Consider the following 21,342-nt stretch of genomic DNA (forward strand, 5'->3'; position numbering starts at 1 on the left):
CTCTCTGGTTGTACTCCAGGTCCCGTTTGGCCCAGTTTCAGTATGACTGTCAGCCAGAGGAGCAGTCCTCCAGTGGCTGCAAGCACAGCAACTATGCTGCCTGTCTCGTAGCCTACACTGGCTTAATAGGTAGGTACAACAAGATGAAGGGAAGAGGTTCGATTTGATATGAGAGAGAGATGGGATGCTGCAGAGAAACAAAAAAAATGCTGTGGAGAAACAACAACAACAAAAATGAGCTATAGGAATAAAAAAGGACAAATAACAGACGGAGAAACTTTGGTGTGTATGTGTGTGTGTGTGTGTGTATATGAGAGGGACAGAGACAGAACATTTTATTAGACGATTGGATATGAGACCATCCAAATCTAGTGTGTGAAGTGCAGGAGTTGTTATTGCTCTCTGAAATACCTTTGATGGCAATTGGCTTGAAATGCACACTGTTTTATATCACCTCTGGAAACGAGCCTATTTTTTTCATGGCCTCTAAAACACAAACCTAGACAGTCTTAATGCATTTCAAAAGTGTTGCCACCAGTGCCTCATAGACCAACCACACCAATCTCACACACACACACACACACACACACACACACACACACACACACACACACACACACGGGTGGTTTATGAGTCTACCTGCAGTTTGAGAGCAAAGAAACACTTTTAATCTTTCATGAGGCATGCATTCAACATGAGTTCACAATCCGGCTTTTCATCTTGCCATATTATGTGCACAAAGATTGTGTATTTGTGTGTGTATTATGCAAAAGCAAATATGCAGGCTACAGAGACTACATTCAAACTGCAAAGTGCTCAGTCTTGATTTTCATCTGATTGGTTGTTTAGATTATCTTTCAAATTTGAATCCGACACTGGTCCTGAACAGGATTGTCCCTTGTTGTGTAAATCTCGAAATGTAACAAAATGTGATCACATTCAAGGGGGAAAGAATGAGGAGATAGAAAGAAGTGGAAGTTAACATTTCAAAAGTAAGAATATTCACACAAAAGAAGGCGTGAACAGTGTAGGTTTGTATATTTGTGTCATTTCTGCTACCACTCGTGTCACAAAGACACACATTAAATGCGGAATGTTAAATCGTTAGCTTTGTGATTATTTTTGACAGGTGAGATATCAACCTCCTTTACAGGCAATTTCACATCTTTTATCTATTGAGAATAAAATGTGAGCACAACTTTGGGGAAAGAACTGATAACTAAGTCAGGAATAAAACAAGATAGGATGTGCGATTTTCCTATAACAGGAAGTGTTTTATTCTTTATACCACAGCAGTTAGCTGAAGCTTTTTGAAGTAACCCTTTTTGAGGCTCATGGGAAATGAGCAGTGACAAACTGTTATTATTAGAGCTGGGACTTGAGCTCAGCCAAAATTTAGCCAGACACACCAAAAAAGCAACGGGGCAAAGGATTTTGCAAGGGATTAGCGGCAGGCTGCCAGGTCTCTCCGTTGTGTGTAGCTGTTGATGTTGATTTTAAAAGTAACTCAGTAAATTACACAGGGAAATGAATACTTAAGTCTGAGTGAAAAATACTGTAGTGAGCGTGTGTGGAAGAAGAGTCTGGAGACAGAAATCTTAGTTTCTCAGTCATTAGCCTGTGCTACTTGCTCTCGATAGCACTGGCTTGACCGCTTTATTAGCATTCGCTAACACTACTGATGAATGCTACACCGGCTGGAAGGTGATTTCACTGCTGCACTGACAGTGGCGACTCGCGGTTAAAGTGCATATCATGGGTAAATTCAGGAGCAAGATCAGTGTAATTCTCCTATTTTATATTAAACTTTGGTCAAATAACTGTAACATTCTGCATTCTCTGCAATTTTTTTACCTTGCGCAATACCAGAAAAATTCAGTTGAAATCAAGCCATTTGAGGCGAATTGGTCCGCCTCTGAAAAAACTTGCCATTTGGATTTCCCGGCAAACATTGATTTTCGTGACGTCATCTGCGGGATGCCTCCTTCTGAATCCTACGTCAGCGCTGGTTTATTTATGAGAAAATGACCTGGTGGTTTTCTGCAAATTTCTTCAATGTTATCGTGTAATCATTAAAATGGTTAACAGATGTATCGTAAGAGGGTGTAGCAATACCAATCTTGATGGGATTAGTACTCATCGTTTTCCAAAAGATCGGACAATGAGAGAGAAATGGGGAACGCTTGGTCTACACAGGCTGTGCACTGAAACCGTACAAAGCTCGCACAGCCTGCTGGCGCTTCTGCAGATAACGTCATGAATCTGGCTCCAGACTCCCTTGAGATTTTTCCAGACACGTTTTGTTATTTTATTTTTTTCTGCTGTAGACAGATGGCCTTGTGCAAAATTACCCTTCTGGATGAGTGTGTAAAGGGATATACTTTCATATAAAAAAAAACACGAAATTGGTCCAGAATATGCACTTTAAGCTCACGTTGGCCTTAGAAGGTTAAGGGCGATGAATTTTTGGTCCCTCCCACTAGAAATAAAAATCTGATTGGTTAATTCGTCTGTCACTTCCTGCATAAACATACACTGCCATGGCCTTCTGTCCCGGCAATGAAGTCCTAACCAATGAGTAAGCCAGCTCTAAACTCTTCTCAGCCTAGAGACAACAAAAAAACAAATCTCATTGGATAACTCAATTTTAATGTCTTCAAGACAGTAGCCCTTTCATTTCTGAAGCAAACTTGGTAGAAAATGAGGCCAAATTAGAAGAGAATAATTATAATGAAATTAGGAAAGAAATTAAATACAACATTTGAAATGCTGATATGTTTTGGCCTTCTCTGAGGGCCTAGAAGGCCCTGATGGTTCCCCTCTGGAAAAGAGGGACTGGGAGACTTTTATAGTCTTCTCTGAAAGACTATAAAAGACACACGCAAGTAAAATGCCAGGAATCAAACACAGGTGAAAACACACATGTCACCTGCCAGTTCTACCTGACTCCTCTCTGCCCCGCCGCTGCCACAATAACCATTTTTATTTATTAAATAATATCAGGTCTTTCATTGTAATGTTGTTCTACTTCTTTCTCAAAGCTGATTAAATGGTTCAAGTTGCTCCATTTGATATACACTTTTCATGTAAGTGTAACTGGTTGCATGCAAGTTTCACATACAAAGCCAATCAGAGTGAGGAAGCCATTTCTATGGTAACAGATGAACAACTCTAATTAAAGTCCAGGCACAAGACTCAACGCTCAAGAACAACTCTTCTCTCGAGATTAACGTAAGCATGTCTATCTTAGGGTAGTGGACACTGCAAAGCTTAATGAATAAGGAACTCTTGAGGCTCTATATAGAACCCTTGTAGAAAGCTTAACCATGCAAAAGAAGTCTTAATTAACCTGTTTCCCAAAGAGTGTCGCTGTGTGATAGTTTTACATGTACAGCCAGCCAAAGTGAGGAGTCTGTTTCTATGGTAGCACTCAATGACTTCAATCAACATTCATTATCCGAACAAGATTTCCCCCTCGATATCATTTCTCACCGGTGTGAAGTTATAAGAATCATGAGTTGGTTCACTGGATTTCATTCCCTCCTGACAGCTCCAGGGTCGACGTTCAGTCCTGAGCTTGTACTGCTAGCTGTGCCAAGTTTCACACGTTCTTCCCGTGCCTCCTTTGTGTTGTCTGGTTTCTTTCCAATGCTGAATGACAGGCCAGTTGGTGGATTGGTGACACTTGCCCTGCTGTGTGAATGTGTGTGTGGGTGTCTGGTCTCCTGTGATGGCTAACTGGCATCCCATCCAGCATGTATTCCCAACTCACCTCCAGTTTTCCAGGGATAGGATTCAAGCCCACCTCAACCTTGACCAGGAAAAAGTGCTAACAGAAAATAAATGAACACATGAATAGTAGTGCAGTGAGCAGCATGGTGGTGTAGTAGTTAGTACTGTCACTTCATAACAAGAAGGTTCCAGGTTCAAACCTCACAGCTGATGGGGGCCTTTCTATGTGGAGTTGGCATGTTCTCCCCGTGTCTGCATGGGTTTCCTCTGAGTGCTCCAGTTTCCTCCACAGTCCAGAGACATGCATATTAGGTACAATGGGGCCCCTATAATTGGCGCAAGCTGAAGTGGTTTCCCAGTCATTATGTTTAACAGTTATTCCACGAAATCAAGTTGTACATGAGCTGATAGCCGATGAGACACTGAGCACCGAGCCGGTTATAAGCCATGTACAATGAGATTGAATGGAGCAACTGTTTTATTCTATCCACATTCACTGGATTTTGACAAAGAGAGCACTTTTATTTTTATTTTTTGCAAGTTTTGTAAATAAAAACTTTATACAGAACATCCGCCAAAATCATTTACGCTTAGAATGTAAACAAACTGGCGAAAAGACAAGAGCAATTTGTGAAAAATGCGATAATAATAATTCTTGAAAAATAAAAAAAAGATACGTTCTTACCATCAAATACTTTTATTCCATACTTTGTTGCTTTTTTCTTTAGGGTTTTTTTGGCAACTGGCAAACCAACTTAAAGGTGCATTACCGCCACCGACTGGGCTGGAGTATGGAATAGGAGATATTGAGGAAAAAAAAACCTCACCTATATTCTTTTAGCTATTTCTGTTTCTTTTAAATACTTGATAACAATTTTGGGGGGTTTATTTTTGAGTAGAGTTTTTATTTCATCATCATTTGGTTCAGCAACACACTCCGCCATTTTGTTTTTCTCTGCTCATGGTATGAGCTTATATCCTAGTAGTAAAGTAGCCAATCAGAGCGCATGATTGCTCATATCCAAAGAATGTGGATAGAATATATATATATATATATATATATATATATATATATATATATATATATATATATATATATATATCGCTATGGCCAAAGCTAAATTAATAAATTGAATGTAATTTTTGTGGTTCACACCTTGATGAAAAGATCAGATTCGGGCCACTTTTGCCTGCAAATGAAGACTTCAATACTGCAAATACAAGCAAGTTTTTCAGCAGCAGTATACAGTGCATCATATGAAGCGTGATTTGGGTAATATGGGCAAATTCTGTCAGTTTATTTATAGTGATCTCAGAAATGACTGTCTGTCTAGAGAAACAACTTCTAAAAAAAATCTGTCTGGTGTGCAGGCAGTCCCATCACGCCAAATTACGCGGACAACACCACGTCCAACGTGGCGCCATGGTGCACGTGCTCAGCAAGTGGCAATCAGAGACAGCAATGCACAGAGTTTCTGGACTATTTCACCAACAACATCTGTCTCAGTAAGTCTCCCGTGCACTTTTCTGATTATTATACTCACTGAAGCCTGATATGTCTATATTACAATCACCAGTGATGCCACATGTGTTCACTGAGCTCATCAGAGTACTGCTGCACTCAATGATGTGAACTTATAACTGTCCAGTGACTTGTACTTTATCAGCATGGTTACATTTGTTTGTACATCATCAGTTGACATAAATGCATTTTAATTGCTTTTAGGACTGGATGTGTGCAGCTGCAATCTCGTGTCTCAGAAATGCACTGATGTGAAAAATATGTGCATTAGAAGAACAACCATATTGCATTCATAATTATGGCAGAATAACCTTGGTGCAAGTTTTTGCTTGCTTTAAAATCTCAAGTGTGTGGGCATTGTAATGCTGTATTTGTTTAATGAGCTGCTACAGTGGAGGGACTCTTTTCCTCTTTTGCTTTCTATAGTAGTGCTGAAAGATGTGATGGCTGCCATTGTATAACATGTACATGGATGAACACTTGTGCAGTTCAGAAAAGATTATCTCTGAAGTGAACACTTTTGAATGCTTCTAATTAGCAAGATTTGATGCTATGGTGGGATGTGTTGCAGGTGAGTGGGCAGCAGGAATGAGATTGGCTTTCAGCTTTTTGAAAAAAGCACTAGCTAATATTCATAAAACATTATAGCTTGAAGAAGGCAATGATTCATTGTAAGCATTTTAATAAACTCAAATAATGCCTCATAAACCTCTAATTACTAGTGCTATGAGTCATTCTGGTAGCACTTTCTGTGGAGACCACGTGCACTCTATAACAACACATTCATAATACAGTGAAGCGCATTCAAAAGGAAATACATGCATTGTTTTTGTAATTATTTCTGAAAAGGTATTACAGTCCACAGCAATATTTATTATGTCGTATAAAGTGTTAATGTATTAAAGGTAGTGTTTATCACACATTATAATCAGCAATAACAAAGAAACCCAAACCCACCTTCTTCAGCGCAGTATGTTTAGGCCTAGACACACAGACACCTGCTGAAATTATTTCTAAAGGAAGTGATTAGAATTTATATAGATTTCTTCTCTGAGTGTAAACTACTGGCTGATACAGTGCCTTCCATGATTATTTACCCCCCATGTAAAGATTAGTAAAAAGGGTAAGAAAAAAATCCAGCTATTGTTGAAGTTGCTTCATCTCACAAAGTGAGAAAAATCCAACCTTGTCCCTATGTCTAAAATCGCTCACTTGTTCACTACTCCCTACTCCCTATATAGGGAATTACTATATAGAGGACTATATAGTGAGCTCATTGGTAAAATGAAAAAAAAAAAAGACCACTTTCAGACACTACTTCATCGCACTGGTATTTACGCCATTACTGTCGCACAATTAAAACGTACCAGATCAGTCGGCTGGTGGGTTTTCAAAATAATAAATACATGCATGTATTTTTGTGATAAATCCATAATATACTGAGCGCATTTCCCACATTAATAAAAACAAAGTACCTGCATCTTTCAGGTTTTTTAAAATCAAGGCTGAATGCTTTTTTCTTCGCCGCTGCTTTTTATTAAATCAAATTTGAGACTTTTACTTTGATTTCTTTCAGTGCGACCACAATGCATGATGGGATATATTGCTTTGGTTAGTGACCATCGGTTGAACACTACTTTTCATGATGCATTGTGGGATACTTTGAGTGCACTATATAGGGTGTAAATAATCCTCACTAAGGTTACGGACAGCACTACAAAATGGCATCCCCACTATATAGTGCCCTATATAGTGAATAGGGAGCGATTCCGGAGACAGGGTTAGTCATCCATCAACATGGGAAAGATAAGAGAACACACAAACCAAATGAGGGAGAAGTGTGTTAACCTTCATAAGTCAGGGAATGCGTATGTAATGGTTCAGTGTTTGTGGGTGAAGCACAGAGGACGGCAGGACAGAGATCAGGTTTGACAGCATGTTTTATTACCATGCTTTTCAGCATAACAATTATGTGCACTTTTCAGACACACACACACACACTCGGCGTCTGGTTCAGCAAGAGCTCCTCTGCTCTCGCTGTCCCTCCTTAAGTAGGGCGTGGTCACTGGGAAGACACAAACACAGGTTAATTGCTCTCAGGTGTAGTGATTCTGCCACTCACCTTCCCTGACTCCGCCCTCCTGTCACAGACCAGCGCTTGACCACGCCCCCGCTGCCACATACCCCCACCGCCCGACTCAGGCCGGGCGGCCGTCCGGCCTGCAGCCGACTCCCCCCCCTTGGCGGGAGAGGAAGTCCGCCACGACCGTCTGCGCCCCCGGCCTGTGGACCACCTTGAAATTAAAGGGTTGATACCAACGGGTGATCCGCGCGTTGGCATCTTTCATGCGGTGGAGCCACTGGAGGGGCGCGTGGTCCGAACAGAGGGTGAAAGGGCGCCCCAGCAGGTAGTACCGGAGGGCGAGGACCGCCCACTTGATGGCCAGACACTCTTTCTCTATGGTGCTGTAGCGCCCCTCACGCACCGACAGCTTCCTGCTTATATACAGGACGGGGCAGTCCTCCCCCGCCACCTCCTGGGACAAAACCGCCCCCAGCCCTCTGTCCGACGCATCGGTCTGCAACATAAAGGGGAGAGAAAAATCAAGGGAGTGTAGAAGTGGCCCCCCACACAGTGCAGCCTTTACCTCTGAAAAAGCCCGCTGGCATTGCTCCATCCACTGGACCGGATCTGGTGCCCCCTTTTTAGTGAGATCAGTCAGCGGGCTGGTGACGTCCGAATAATTAGGTATAAACCTACGATAATAGCCAGCCAGCCCCAGGAACTGTCTCACCCCCTTTTTGGTCTTGGGCCTCGGGCAGGCCGCAATCGCTGCGGTCTTGTTAATTTGGGGACGCACCTGCCCGTTGCCCAAGTGGAAGCCCAGATACCGTACTTCCACCCGCCCAATCGCACACTTCTTTGGGTTGGCAGTGAGACCCGCTCGCCTCAGCGACCTAAGGACGGCCCTTAGGTGTTCTAAGTGCCTCAGCCAGTCATTACTATATATAATGATGTCATCAAGATAGGCGGCCGCATAGGTGGCGTGGGGGCGGAGGACCCGATCCATCAGCCGCTGAAACGTAGCGGGCGCCCCAAACAGCCCAAACGGAAGAGTGATGAATTGGTGTAACCCAAACGGTGTGGAAAAGGCCGTTTTTTCTCGGGATAGTGGAGTCAAGGGGATCTGCCAATATCCCTTTGTCAAATCCAGTGTCGAATAAAAGCGACCCGTGCCTAGTCGATCGAGCAGCTCGTCAATACGAGGCATTGGGTACGCGTCAAATTTAGACACCGCGTTGACTTTCCTATACTCCACACAGAACCGGACCGACCTGTCGGCCTTGGGTACCAAGACCACCGGGCTGCTCCAGTCACTGTTGGACTCCTCGACGATGCCCATTTCGAGCATGGTCTGAAGTTCTTCCCGAACCACCTTTTTTGTGTTCGGGTAGCCTGTAAGGGCGGCTACGCACTACCACCCCCGGGGGCATCTCGATGTGGTGCTCTATGAGGTTAGTGCGACCGGGCAGGGGCGAGAACACATCCGAAAACTCGGTCTGCAACTGGGCGACCTCCGTGACTTGGGTTGGGGAGAGGTGGTCTCCACAGGGGACCGGAGAGGTACGTGATGCCAATCTCCCTTTTTGAACCTCCGGCCCCAGCTCCGCCTTCTCCGGAACCACTGACACCAACGCCACGGGGACCTCCTCGTTCCAGAGTTTAAGCAGATTGAGGTGGTAAATCTGTAGCGCCCCACCCCTGTCCGTTCACCTCACCTCATAGTCGACGTCCCCGACTCGCCGTGTGACCTCAAAGGGTCCTTGCCACTTGGCGATCAATTTGGAGCTCGACGTGGGCAGCAGTACGAGTACTTTATCTCCCGGAGTGAACTCTCTAAGGCGCGCACCCTTGTTGTACAGGCGGGCTTGCCGTTCCTGGGCCTGCCGCAAATTCTCCTGAGTTAGGTGGGTGAGTGTGTGGAGTTTTGCGCGCAGGTCCATAACGTACTGAATTTCATTTTTGCTTTGTGAAGGTCCCTCCTCCCAATTTTCCCGCAGCACATCTAGGATGCCGCGCGGCTTACGCCCATATAATAATTCGAATGAGGAGAACCCCGTGGAGGCTTGGGGAACCTCTCGCACTGAGAACAGCAAGGGTTCGAGCCACTTATCCCAATTACGTGCATCCTCACTTACGAATTTTTTAATAATATTTTTGAGGGTGCGGTTGAACCGTTCTACTAAACCGTCCGTTTGTGGGTGATACACGCTGGTGCGGATCGGCTTAATCCCCAATAACCCATACAGTTTGCGCAGTGTCCGTGACATAAACGTAGTGCCTTGATCAGTCAGAATCTTTCAGGATTCCAACTCGGGAGATGACGCGGAAGAGTGCCTCTGCAATACTGCGTGCTGAGATATTGCGCACTGCTTCTGGGTATCGCGTTGCATAGTCCACCAGAACTAATATAAAGCGGTACCCTCGTGCTGACTGATCTAATGGCCTGACGAGATCCATCCCAATTCTTTCAAACGGGGTCTCGATTAATGGAAGAGGGCGCAAAGGCGCTTTTGGAATGGCTGCTGGATTTACTAACTGGCATTCGCGGCATGCCGTACACCACCTACGGACATCGCCGCGAATCCCCGGCCAATAGAATCGGGCCATTATTCGGGCTAGTGTTTTATCCTGCCCTAAGTGTCCAGCCATGGGATTAAAGTGAGCCGCCTGGAATACCAATTCCCGGCGGCTCTTCGGAATTAAAAGCTGCGTGACATGCTCTTTAGTTTGAGTGTCCTACGTCACTCGGTATAACCTATCCTTCATAATTGCGAAGTAGGGGAAGGACGGGGTGGCATTCGGCTGGAGCGTTTGACCATCGATTACTCTCACTTGGTCAAAAGCATGTCGCAGAGTCTCGTCTCACGATTGTTCTAATGGGAAATCCGCGAGGGATTCCCCAATAGAGAGAAGAGGAACCGGCAGCTCCTCACTCTGACGCGGAGATGACGTAGACGACTCTGCGACAGCTGCTCCCGCCAAAGCGGCACCGGGACCTCCCCCTGTTAAATGGCAGGACCCACTCTTTATTAGGCGTGTCATTAAACCCCGAAATCCCGGCCAATCAGTCACCAAAATTAGAGAGTGGGTAAGGCGGGGATTAACCGCCACCTTCACTATAAATTTTTCCCCTCTGAAAATAATGTGGACCGACACCAAAGGGTAGCTGTGAACATCCCTGTGCACACACAACACCTTCACCCCTTGTGCTCCCCCCAATGCCTCATTTTGAACCAGGCTTTGGCGAATTGAGGTCTGATTACAACCAGAATCCACCAACGCCTGATATGTAGCCCCTTGGATACTCACCGGTATGCGATACACTCCGGCCCGATCGAGGGCGGCCTCTGGCGCGTCGGGGATCCGAACCACCGCGCCCACTTCCGTTGCTGTGCACTGCTGTTGAAGGTGGCCCGGCTCCCCACAGCTCCAGCAAACTGGCCCGGGCTTTCCCTCTGCACCGGTGATCTGGGGCTCACTCACCTGAGGTGGGGGAGAGACAGACACAGAAGGGAGAAACGGGAGGGCACCGCGGGTGCAGCGGGCCGGCTGGGGTGGTGCCGGCCCCCGCCTCCGCGGAGGGGGAATGGGGCGAGGACGGGACACAGGAGGAGGGGGAGAGAGAGAGAAGAGGAGAGAAGAGAAGATGCCATCTGCTGTCCTGCCGCTGGGACAGCCGCCAAATGGTCCTCTGCCAGCTCGACTGCTTGATCCAGCGACGCCGGGCGGTGGCACCGGACCCACTCCGCAGTTCCTGCTGGCAAGCGAGCGACGAACTGTTCCAGCGCCACCTGGTCGAGGATTCCTTCGGCATCACGGTTGTTGGCCCTCAGCCACCTCCAGCAGGCGTCCCGGAGCTGCTGGCCAAACGCGAACGGCCGGCCGACTTCCTCCAAGTGCAGCGCGCGGAAGCGCTGGCACTGCTGTTCTGGAGTGTTCAGCTGTCGGTGGGGAGCTGTAGCGCGGCCAGCTGTGCTTCTCCCGTGAGCAGGGGGAGTAGGCGCGCCGCACGCTGCTCCATCGGCCACCCCGAGGCTTCGGTGACTTGCTCAAAGAGCGTGATGAACGCCTCGGGGTCGTCCTGCGGGCCCATCTTGGTGACGGTGAGGGGAGACGGGCCCGCGGTAGGAGCGCTGGTGGGCCCCGCCGATGCGAGGAGGTGCCGGAACGCCTGGCGATCTTCTTTTTGGGCCAACACCAGGGCCTCGAACTGCTCTTCTTGCTCCTTTCGGAGGGTGAGTAGCACCTGGTGCTGGCTTTGCTGGGCCGTGGCGAGGGCGTGGATCAGTTCAGCGAACGGGGAGGACTCCATGGGGCTGTGAGGCTGCTGTGCTCCAGGTCCCGGGTTTCAGCACCACTGTAACGGTTCAGTGTTCGTGGGTGGAGCACAGAGGACGGCAGGACAGAGATCAGGTTTGACAGCACGTTTTATTACCACGCTTTTCAGCATAACAATTATGTGCACTTTTCAGACACACACACACACACACACACACTCGGCGTCTGGTTCAGCAAGAGCTCCTCTGCTCTCGCTCTCCCTCCTTAAGTAGGGCGCGGTCACTGGGAAGACACAAACACAGGTTAATTGCTCTCAGGTGTAGTGATTCTGCCACTCACCTTCCCTGACTCCGCCCTCCTGTCACAGACCAGCGCTTGACCACGCCCCTGCTGCCACAGCGTATAAAAAGAGCTACTCGCCTGAAGATGTCAATTTCTACTGTTTAGGGCAATAATAAAAAAGTGGACACCAACTGGAACTGTTACAAATTTGGATGGAAGAGGGCCCAAGTTTATTTTGTCCCCATGTTCAGTGAGGAGGATGGTAAGAGAGAGAAAAAAAATCTTGGGGTTTCCAAGTCTCCAAAACCACCATCAGACTCCACCTCATGCCAACAGATTATTTGGAAGGTATATCTCCCCGAAACCCAAAAAAAAAAAGCATTTTCTGTCAGTTAACCCCAGACATAAGCGCCTGAAGTTTGTGAAACTCTACCACAACTTTGACTGGAACTGTGTTCTATGATCTGATGTCACAAAAATGGAGCTTTTCGGCAATAAACACTCGAGGTGGGTTTGGTGTAAAAAGAAGGATGGCTATAATGAAAAGAACCCGATCCCAACTGTAAAATATGGTCCAAGTTCTGTGATGTTTTGGGTCTGTTTTTCCTCCAACGGCCCTGGAAACCTTGTTAGAGTTCATGGCATCATGGACTCCATGAAATACCAGGACATTTTAAATCAGAATCTGTCTGCTTCTGCCAGGAAACTAAAACTGGGTCATCACTGGATCTTCCAACAGGACAATGATCTGAACCATATGTCCAAATCTACACAAAAATGTTTAGCTGACCACAGAACCAAGTTTCTGCCCTGATCATCTCAGTCCCCTGAGCCGAACCCCATTGAAAACCTGTGGGCTGAGCTGAAGAGGAGAGAGCACAAGAGAGGGCCGAGGGCCCTGGATGAGCTGGAGAGATTGTGTAAAGAGGAATGGGCTCAGATTGCCTGTTCTGTATCTCCAACCTTATAAAATGTTATAGGAGAGACTCAGGGCTGTTTTACTGGCAGAGGGAGGTTGTACAGAGTATTAAATGCAGGGGTACCGATAACAGTGGTATGTGTTTTTGTTGAAAATGATTATTTATTGATGAGGGATTTGCTTTTCTCTGAATAAATTTATTTAAATTAAAGGTTGGATTTTTCTCATTTTTTTTCAGTGTGAGATGAAGCGACTTCACCAAAAGGTGGATTTTTTCCCCCCAACCCTTTTTACTAAACTTGACAAGGGGGACAATAATTGCAGAGAGCACTGTATGTAGTAGTATAACCTAAATATAACAACTTAAAGTATAGACTGAAAATCAACAGCATTTCCAATATTTTATTTTTCACAATTCAAGGCGAAACTGTTTGTTATGTACAGATATCAAAGCAATACATTATACCTTTCTAAAAAATATCTCTCCTACTAGGATATCAGCTCATATACCGTGAGTAGAGAAAAACAAAATGGTGGACTGTGTTGCTGAACCAACTGAGGTTGAAATAAAAACTCTACTCGAAAACAAAACCTCAAAAAATACAAAAAAGGAACAAAATATGGAATACAAGTATTTGATTGTAAGAATGTGTCTTTTTTATTTTTATTATTTTTTGCAAATTCCATCAATAAAAACTTTATACAAAACGTCTGACAAAATAATTTCCACTTAGAATGTAAACAAACCGGCGCAATAACAGGAGCAATTTGTGAAAAATGCTATAATAATAATTATTGAACTAGATAGAACTCGACGCCAACGGCGTCGATGGGGATGCCTCTGTCTGGTAGACTACACGCCTTATAAAGTTGTGATTTGGGGATGGACATTTGGTCTCACAGTGACCTTGACCTTAGACCTTCTAACCTCAAAATTTAATCAGTTCATGTTTGTCCCAAAGCACACAAATGGTGAAAGTTTGGTGAAATTCCTTTCATTAGCCTTTGAGATATCGTATTCACAAGGTTTTGGGACACACGGACGCACACACGGACGGACGGACGCACGGACAGACGGACAACCCGAAAACATAATGCCTCCTGCACCTTAAGGTGGCGGAGGCATAAAAATGCTCTGTGTCTCAAAATCCAGTGAATGTGGATAGAATAAAACAGTTATTCCACTCAATCTCATCGTACATGGCTTATAGATAGTTTTCACTGACGTCACGGCATTCCGGGGAACGCCCCCCAGCTGCCATCTTGGAGGGCAAACAAAACGGACCATCGCCACTACTGGCTACGTTATCTCGGACGAATTTATGAAGTTATATAGTCAGTTTTCTAAAATAAAGATCAATGTCGGCAAAATCAAGCAAACAGAAGTATATAGATACATTAGATGACATCTCACGACAACGATATGCCGCCAAACTGGCCTTGATTGGGGGAATTGACCCCTACGAAGTGGACAAAGATGCATTTTCAAGTGACTATGCAGGGCTGCCAAAGCCTGAAACTGCCAAAGCCTGCTCCAAAGCCTGAAACTGACTTCATCAAACTTTAAAGGCTGTCTGATATATACAACTTTATATATTCACAGCGCGCCTTTTGGCGGATGCCGCCTGAATCGCGCAGATCCGGGGTTTTTTTTAGGGGGGGCGTTGGAGTGTCTGATTGTAATTTCAAAGTAAATTCTATATTAAAATTACTAAATAAGCAAATCCGTTACAGTCCATGAAACAGGAAGTATAAGGATGAGAAAAAAACAGTTTAAATCGGGAAGCTGCGCACATTTGCGCAGTCCTGCACACCGCTCGGGCTGCGCAAATGTGCGCAGCTTCCCGATTTAAACTGTTTTTTTCTTATCCTTATACTTCCTGTTTCATGGACTGTAACGGATTTGCTTATTTAGTAATTTTAATACAGAATTTACTTCGAAATTACAATCAGACACTCCAACGCCCCCCCTAAAAAAAAACCCGGATCTGCGCGATTCAGGCGGCATCCGCCAAAAGGCGTGCTGTTTGCATCCCAAACACAAATTAAATCATACAGAATAGACCTAAAATATTTTTCAAAAATGACCCTTGCATGAGTGAAGTGAGAAGTTTCAAATAGAAACGTGACAAACGAGCGATATTAAGTGTACATTACAATGTAAACGTACACTCAGCGGTTCCAGTTAGGCATTCTTCAGAGATTGTTCACATGATGTTTTGGTTTCCAAAAGCAAACTTAAACACAATTGATTGTTTATTTAAACAACTTACCACTTATAAAATGATCGGAGCAGACGTTGCTGTGTTTGGAAGGCTGATAATCCTTGCGGTTGATTCTCGCAAGCCATAGATTTCTCCTTTGTATGCTGAGTTTGTTTGCTTGCCCTCGTACTCCCGTACAGTGGGAATTCCATAAAAGCTCCGCTTGACGTCATCATCTGACCTATTACGACAGCCATGAATACAACAGGTGTGCACCATTGCTAGCTTTAAATAGTAGTAATGTAACTATAAATGTAAATAATATATAAATGAATGTAACTCGCGCGCTACAATGTGTGCTCAGTGACCCGTACGGTAAGCTTGCCCTCCAAGATGGCCGCCACCAGGGAATCCCCGACTCTGTGACGTCATGTGAAAACTATCTATAGACAACTCGACGCTACGCGCCTCGTCAGCTATCAGCTCATGTACAACTCGATTTCATGGAATAACTGTTAATTAACCATTTGTGATTAATTAACAATTCTAAAAACGTAGTACTTAGCTACATATAGCCTGTCCTTTTAATGATGGTTTTGAGCAAAACAGCCATCAATATACCTTTTTTATTTAAACATTAAAGGTTAAAGTTTAAGGTTAAGATGAACTGGTTACTTACAGTGTTTAAATGTTTCACTTGATAATGATCCTGTAAATGTTTATAATGTTTTATAGTTCTGAATAAATATTACAAATGCTAATGTATAATTATACACAAATTATTATGTCGTTGTAATTTCATTATGATGGCACACTGAATTGTGACATCTCCATTCTCAGGGAATTACTTAAAGGAACAACACATTATCAAATGAGGCATTATTAAGATAATGATTTATGAATATGGCCTTCATAGAGAGTATTAACAAGTCATGCTTTAATGCAGAGACCCAGTAGCTCCACATGAGCATGTTCATGCTCTACCAAACAACAAACACATGAAAAAAAAAAAAAAACCAACCTCAGCCCATCTGTCTTACATGGCTCACGTCCTCATGCATCATTCAGGAAGGAAGGATTTCTTTCCCCATGCTTTCATTCATGGAAATCTTCTTCGCTATTAATATTTTAAATGGCGCAAATGCATGCATTTGTCAATGTATCATGATGAGATGTATGAATCACTGGAGGATGTTTCGCTCGCTCTCACTCTCTGCTTCTCACTCGGCTTTTTTTCCTCTGCATTTCTCATTCTGTCCATTTCTCTTTCCGTGTTTCTCTTCTTATTTTGTAAGAGCTTATCATGATCAGAGACAGGCAAATGGCCAGGATCCATTGTAGCCAGTGTCTGAGGAGCACTTTCCCCCCTTTAGTCCTTCTCAGATTCAGCAGGCACTTTCTGTACTAATGCCCAGCTCTCTTCCTCTCCTCACTGTCACTCTCACACATATAGCAGACCAGCCTGGGTTTTTTTTTTTGGGGGGGGGATTATAAACCATGATTCATCTCTATTATTGATGCCGTGAGCCTGTTCAAACAGAGATGTCTCATGCAAACGAATTCTCCTGCCCCTCTCTGAAATGAGGGACGTGTGCGGAGGAGTTTGTGGATCCTGAGAGCCATTTAGCCGAGCCACTTGTGAGGGAGTTAATGAGAGGAAGTGGAGAGGCAGGTGCAGCTCAGGAACCTCTGAGGAATACTGAGTGCTCCACTTGCCTATTCGAGGCGGCCCGTCCTGCTGCCTCTCTCACCGCTCTGAATTCAAATAGCCACCTTATAAAAGAACCAGAAGTCTAACTAAAGCGGGACCAAGGACGTTACAGGGCAGTTTTCCATTCTAATTCCAAACAGTCTCTGACTCTCGACATGTTTGTGTGTTTTTTATATGAATAGGCAACGCTCTTCTGATGTTCGGGAATGGGATGGATCAGACGCCTACTCCCAGCCAAACAGATCGTCGAATCCCTGTGACGGACAGAGAAGCATGGAACAGTTCTTCTCGCTTTGTCTCCATGGATACAGAAGAGAACATTGTGAGCCCAACCATTTCCACACAGGTGAAGGTTAGGGAATGAAGAAGAAAGAAGACAGCACTTTGCTGCTGCTCTCTTACTGGCATGTCCGTAAAGCAAAAGAGTACGTTTCATTTCTGGAGATCTCAGAGATGCCGTGTATTGTGGAGTTTTGAAATTTCATTAAAGAAATTTAGTCGTGATATTGAAGTTTGCTCTTCTGATAGTGTAGGTTAAAGCACTTTCATGAAACTAATGTCAAATAACGCTTCACAGTACTGCTCAATAACTCAACTGTAACTATGCAAGAATTAATGAGTAGTTCTCTCTCCTGCAAAACTACACTCACCGGCCACTTTATTAGGAACACACAGCCACCTGCTGTTTTATTCAGTTATCTAATCAGCCGTTCCCTTGACAGCAGTGCAATGCATCAAATCATGCAGATACAAATCAAGACTGGGCGGCACGGTGGTGTAGTGGTTAACCCTGTCGCCTCACAGCAAGAAGGTCCTGGGTTCGAGCCCCGTGGCTGGCAAGGGCCTTTCTCTATGGGGTTTGCATGTTCTCCTCATGTCCACGTGGGTTTCCTCCAGGTGCTCCGGTTTCCCCCACAGTCCAAAGACATGCAGGTTAGGTTAACTGGTGACTCTAAATTGACCGTAGGTGTGAATGTGAGTGTGAATGGTTGTCTGTGTCTATGTGTCAGCCCTGTGATGACCCGGCGACTTGTCCAGGGTGTACCCCGCCTCTCGCCCATAGTCAGCTGGGATAGGCTCCAGCTTGCCCACGACCCTACACAGGATAAGCGGCTACAGATAATGGATGGATGTGTATATATATATATAAACTCAACTCCAGAATTATAAGCAGCTGAAAAAATTAGCAATGGATCTTCTGAGCTTAGTTGATTTTTTTATTATTATTTTTTTATTATTATTCTAATTTTTATTTATTTTATTTTTTTTCATAAACATTATTATATTTTTATTTTGCGCAACACTCGTTTCAAAATTACTGTCACCCCTTCTGGATAAAAATAACAGTATCTGTATCTAAAAGGTTAGAGACGTTTGTTTTAAGCTCTCTTATACACCTCTTCAATTCAGGCCACAGCTCCCCAATTGTGTTCGAATGTTGAGACTCATTATCTTGTGGACAAAGACAGCCTGGTTTGTGATAAAGTATCCTTAGCAGGAGTTGTGATGTTGTCAGTCAATGCAAGAGTTCCTGTACCATTCACCACAAAACAGTTCCACTATACCACTAATCCATATTGTGCACCAAGCTCATGGATCTGATTTATAGCAATTTTTCAGTTCCACACTGGATTTATTCAAACATTTGTTTGATTATTTGTTAACTGTGACCCTGATTGTGACTCATTGTCGCTTTTACTATTCATTCATTCATTCATTCATTCATCATCAGTAACCAATCTTGCTCAGGGTATCAGTTTATCCGGCCAAATCTCAGGAAGACTGGGTACACTGGGAGACTTTACCCCAGATGTGAGACCAGTCCATTGTACAGCTTTTACTGCTTGTGTATTTTTAAATATACATTACAGTTTTAGTGTTGGGAAGTCTTTGGCTCTCCTCGTGATAAGATAATGGATCACAAAGGGATCTTACACGTGTGTAACTTCATACGTATGTACAACCAACATTCAAACCAGCATCCATCCATTCATCTATTATCTGTAGCCGCTTATCCTGTGCAGGGTCGCAGGCAAGCTGGAGCCTATCCCAGCTGACTGTGGGCAAGAGGCGGGGTACACCCTGGACAAGTCACCAGGTCATCACAGGGCTGACACACACATACATTTACACTCACAATCACACCTACGGTCAATTTAGAGCCACCAATTAACCTAAACTGCATGTCTTTGGACTGTGGGGGAAACCGGAGCACCCTGAGGAAACCCATGCAGACACGGGGAGAACATGCAAACTCCACACAGAAAGGCCTTTCAACGGCCACTGGGCTTGAACCCAGGACCTTATTGCTGTGAGGCAACAGTGCTATCAAACCAACATTTAAAAAAATAATTATTATTTTATACTGATTATTAGCTCATCCAGCCAACAGGTGATGAGCTTATGCCATCACCTAAGGTAGGTCTGCCTGGGGTGCATATAGCTTCTACACAAATTTGCATAATTGCAATTAATAATGAAGATATGGAGTGATTAAGCCCTAACGAGCAGTTTCCACACAAATCGCTTCTTCTTTCTCAATTCTTCACTGATTTTGATTCTTTCTGGCATAAAGGTAGGGGTACCTAGGGCGCATATTACTTCTAACCAGATTTGCTTAATTATAATTATTAATGAAGTTATGGACTAATTAAGCCTTAATGAGCAGTTCAACAAAAATCACTTCTTGGTCAATTCCTCGCCATTTTGGATTCTTTCTGGCAAATAGGTCAATATTCCTAAGGTGTATATAGCTTCTGGCAGCACGGTGGTTTAGTGGTTAGCATTGTCGCCTCACAGCAAGAAGGTTCTGGGTTTGAGCCCCGTGGTCGATGGGGGCCTTTCTGTGTGGAGTTTGCATATTCTCCCCGTGTCTGTGTGGGTTTCCTCCGGGTGCTCCGGTTTCCCCCACAGTCCAAAGACATGCAGGTTGGGTTAATTGGTGACTCTAAATTGTCCATAGGTGTGAATATGAATGGTTGAGAGGAGAAAACCTCTATAATAATCCAGTAGAAGGCAACAGGAAACCACGACTGTAATGTTCCCTCGAGACTTTGATGGCTGAAGCCATCAGAGCAGCCACGTCAGTGTAGTGATATGCTAAAATGGATGGATATAGCTTGTATATCGTGTATATAGCTTGCAACATTTATTGCGCAAGGTGGCCCACTTTAGATTGTTCCTTCTGGAGTGAGCTATGCCATCACTGATGGTCTCGTTTAACACATACCATTGATTTGATAATAATATTTTGATGGCAATTGCATTTGAATTTATTTAAATATTTAAGGGTACCATTAAGTTTATCAAATATATTTATTGCTTGAGTGGAATTTTTGAATTATTGTGCATACTCATGTTGATTTTCAGTCATTTTATGATCTATCTATCTATCTATCTATCTATCTATCTATCTATCTATCTATCTATCTATCTATCTATCTATCTATCTATCTGTCTGTCTGTCTGTCTGTCTGTCTGTCTGTCTGTTCACTCTGTTATATGGTCAACTGATCTGTCTTTCAAACTGACATAGTAAACAACAGCAAAGAGAACATTTTGAAATATATGGTAATTTAGAGTTCATAGCTAATTCGTCTTTTATGGTTTATTTGTTTTTTAGGACACTGAAAGGGAGAGACTTTGGGGCGACTCCACCATTCCTTTCAACACACACCGTAACGCTGGCCAGGTGTCCACCCGTGAGTGTATGCCAGTACTCACTTGTCTGCTGCTCATCCTTCTGTTGAGCTGTGATCAGTAAAGTACTTGTGGGGAGCAGACACAGAGCCTGGGCCAAAGGACCAACAACAATGATATTTTTTTTAATCAAAACTCTGGGGGGAAAAAAAAACTGCCTCCAACAGCCTCCCCCCATGTTTCATTGTGCTATCTGTGTATTTCTGTGGAATGGTAGGATTTGGTGAGACATTTTATTAATGGACCTGATGCCTGATGTATGGTTAATCTAACTGGAAATCATCCTTGTACATATGTACATATCATTATGCACAGTCAATATCAGCATTTATTGTTTGTGAATAATTTCAGCTCCAAGACCGACAGTACATTTTCTCGGGAAGTTTATGAGTGTGGTGCCTGCAGCATTTGATAACCAAATTAATGTGCAATGCTCTAAACTAGGCTGAAATGTGTGGAGGAAAGAATCAAAGCTTCGTGTTTCTTTTCAATAGCTCCTCATGCATCACTTCAAGTGTTCAGATACGCCTGTGGAGGAAACAGGGATTTAATATAATTTTGTTCAAGTTGACTGAAGACGAAGACTAGGGCTGCCTCTGATCAATATTCGGATTGCAAACCCTTTGGGTGGAGGTAAACAAAAGACCTGTTGATGTTTAACCCGATATTTTGGATATACCTGTTTTTAGACCATTCCAAGATATTCTGTGTGTTTGTGTGTTCAGGACCATAAGCGCTTTCTTTTTGCCTGACTGAAGAACAAATATAAACCAAACATTTGTGATATCTGTTGCTTTAGTCTTGTGCAAGCACAATGGACCATTTGAGACAAAAACAGTAGATGATTCTACAATGTTATTTACCTTTGAGTTTACACTCAAATCCTGTGTAGTTTAATGCTTTATTTTTCAGACACAGCTGACAAAACTT

At 44.0% G+C, this 21,342-nt stretch overlaps 1 protein-coding gene across 1 annotated transcript in view; it reads left to right on the forward strand.

Annotated features, from left to right (window-relative positions):
• gfra4b (GDNF family receptor alpha 4b) overlaps positions 1 to 20,724 on the forward strand; it is a 240,374-nt gene extending 219,650 nt beyond the window's left edge. Inside the window, exons 5-8 of the mRNA XM_060910537.1 lie at positions 20 to 129; positions 5,104 to 5,238; positions 16,896 to 17,059; positions 20,336 to 20,724. Of these exons, the coding sequence (XP_060766520.1) occupies positions 20 to 129; positions 5,104 to 5,238; positions 16,896 to 17,059; positions 20,336 to 20,476 (550 nt within the window). The 3' untranslated portion in view covers positions 20,477 to 20,724. The remainder of the gene's footprint in view (positions 1 to 19; positions 130 to 5,103; positions 5,239 to 16,895; positions 17,060 to 20,335) is intronic.
• The last annotated feature ends 618 nt before the right edge of the window (positions 20,725 to 21,342 follow it).

The sequence above is a fragment of the Neoarius graeffei genome, chromosome 2 (assembly GCF_027579695.1).
Source record: "Neoarius graeffei isolate fNeoGra1 chromosome 2, fNeoGra1.pri, whole genome shotgun sequence".
Lineage (NCBI taxonomy): Eukaryota > Metazoa > Chordata > Actinopteri > Siluriformes > Ariidae > Neoarius > Neoarius graeffei.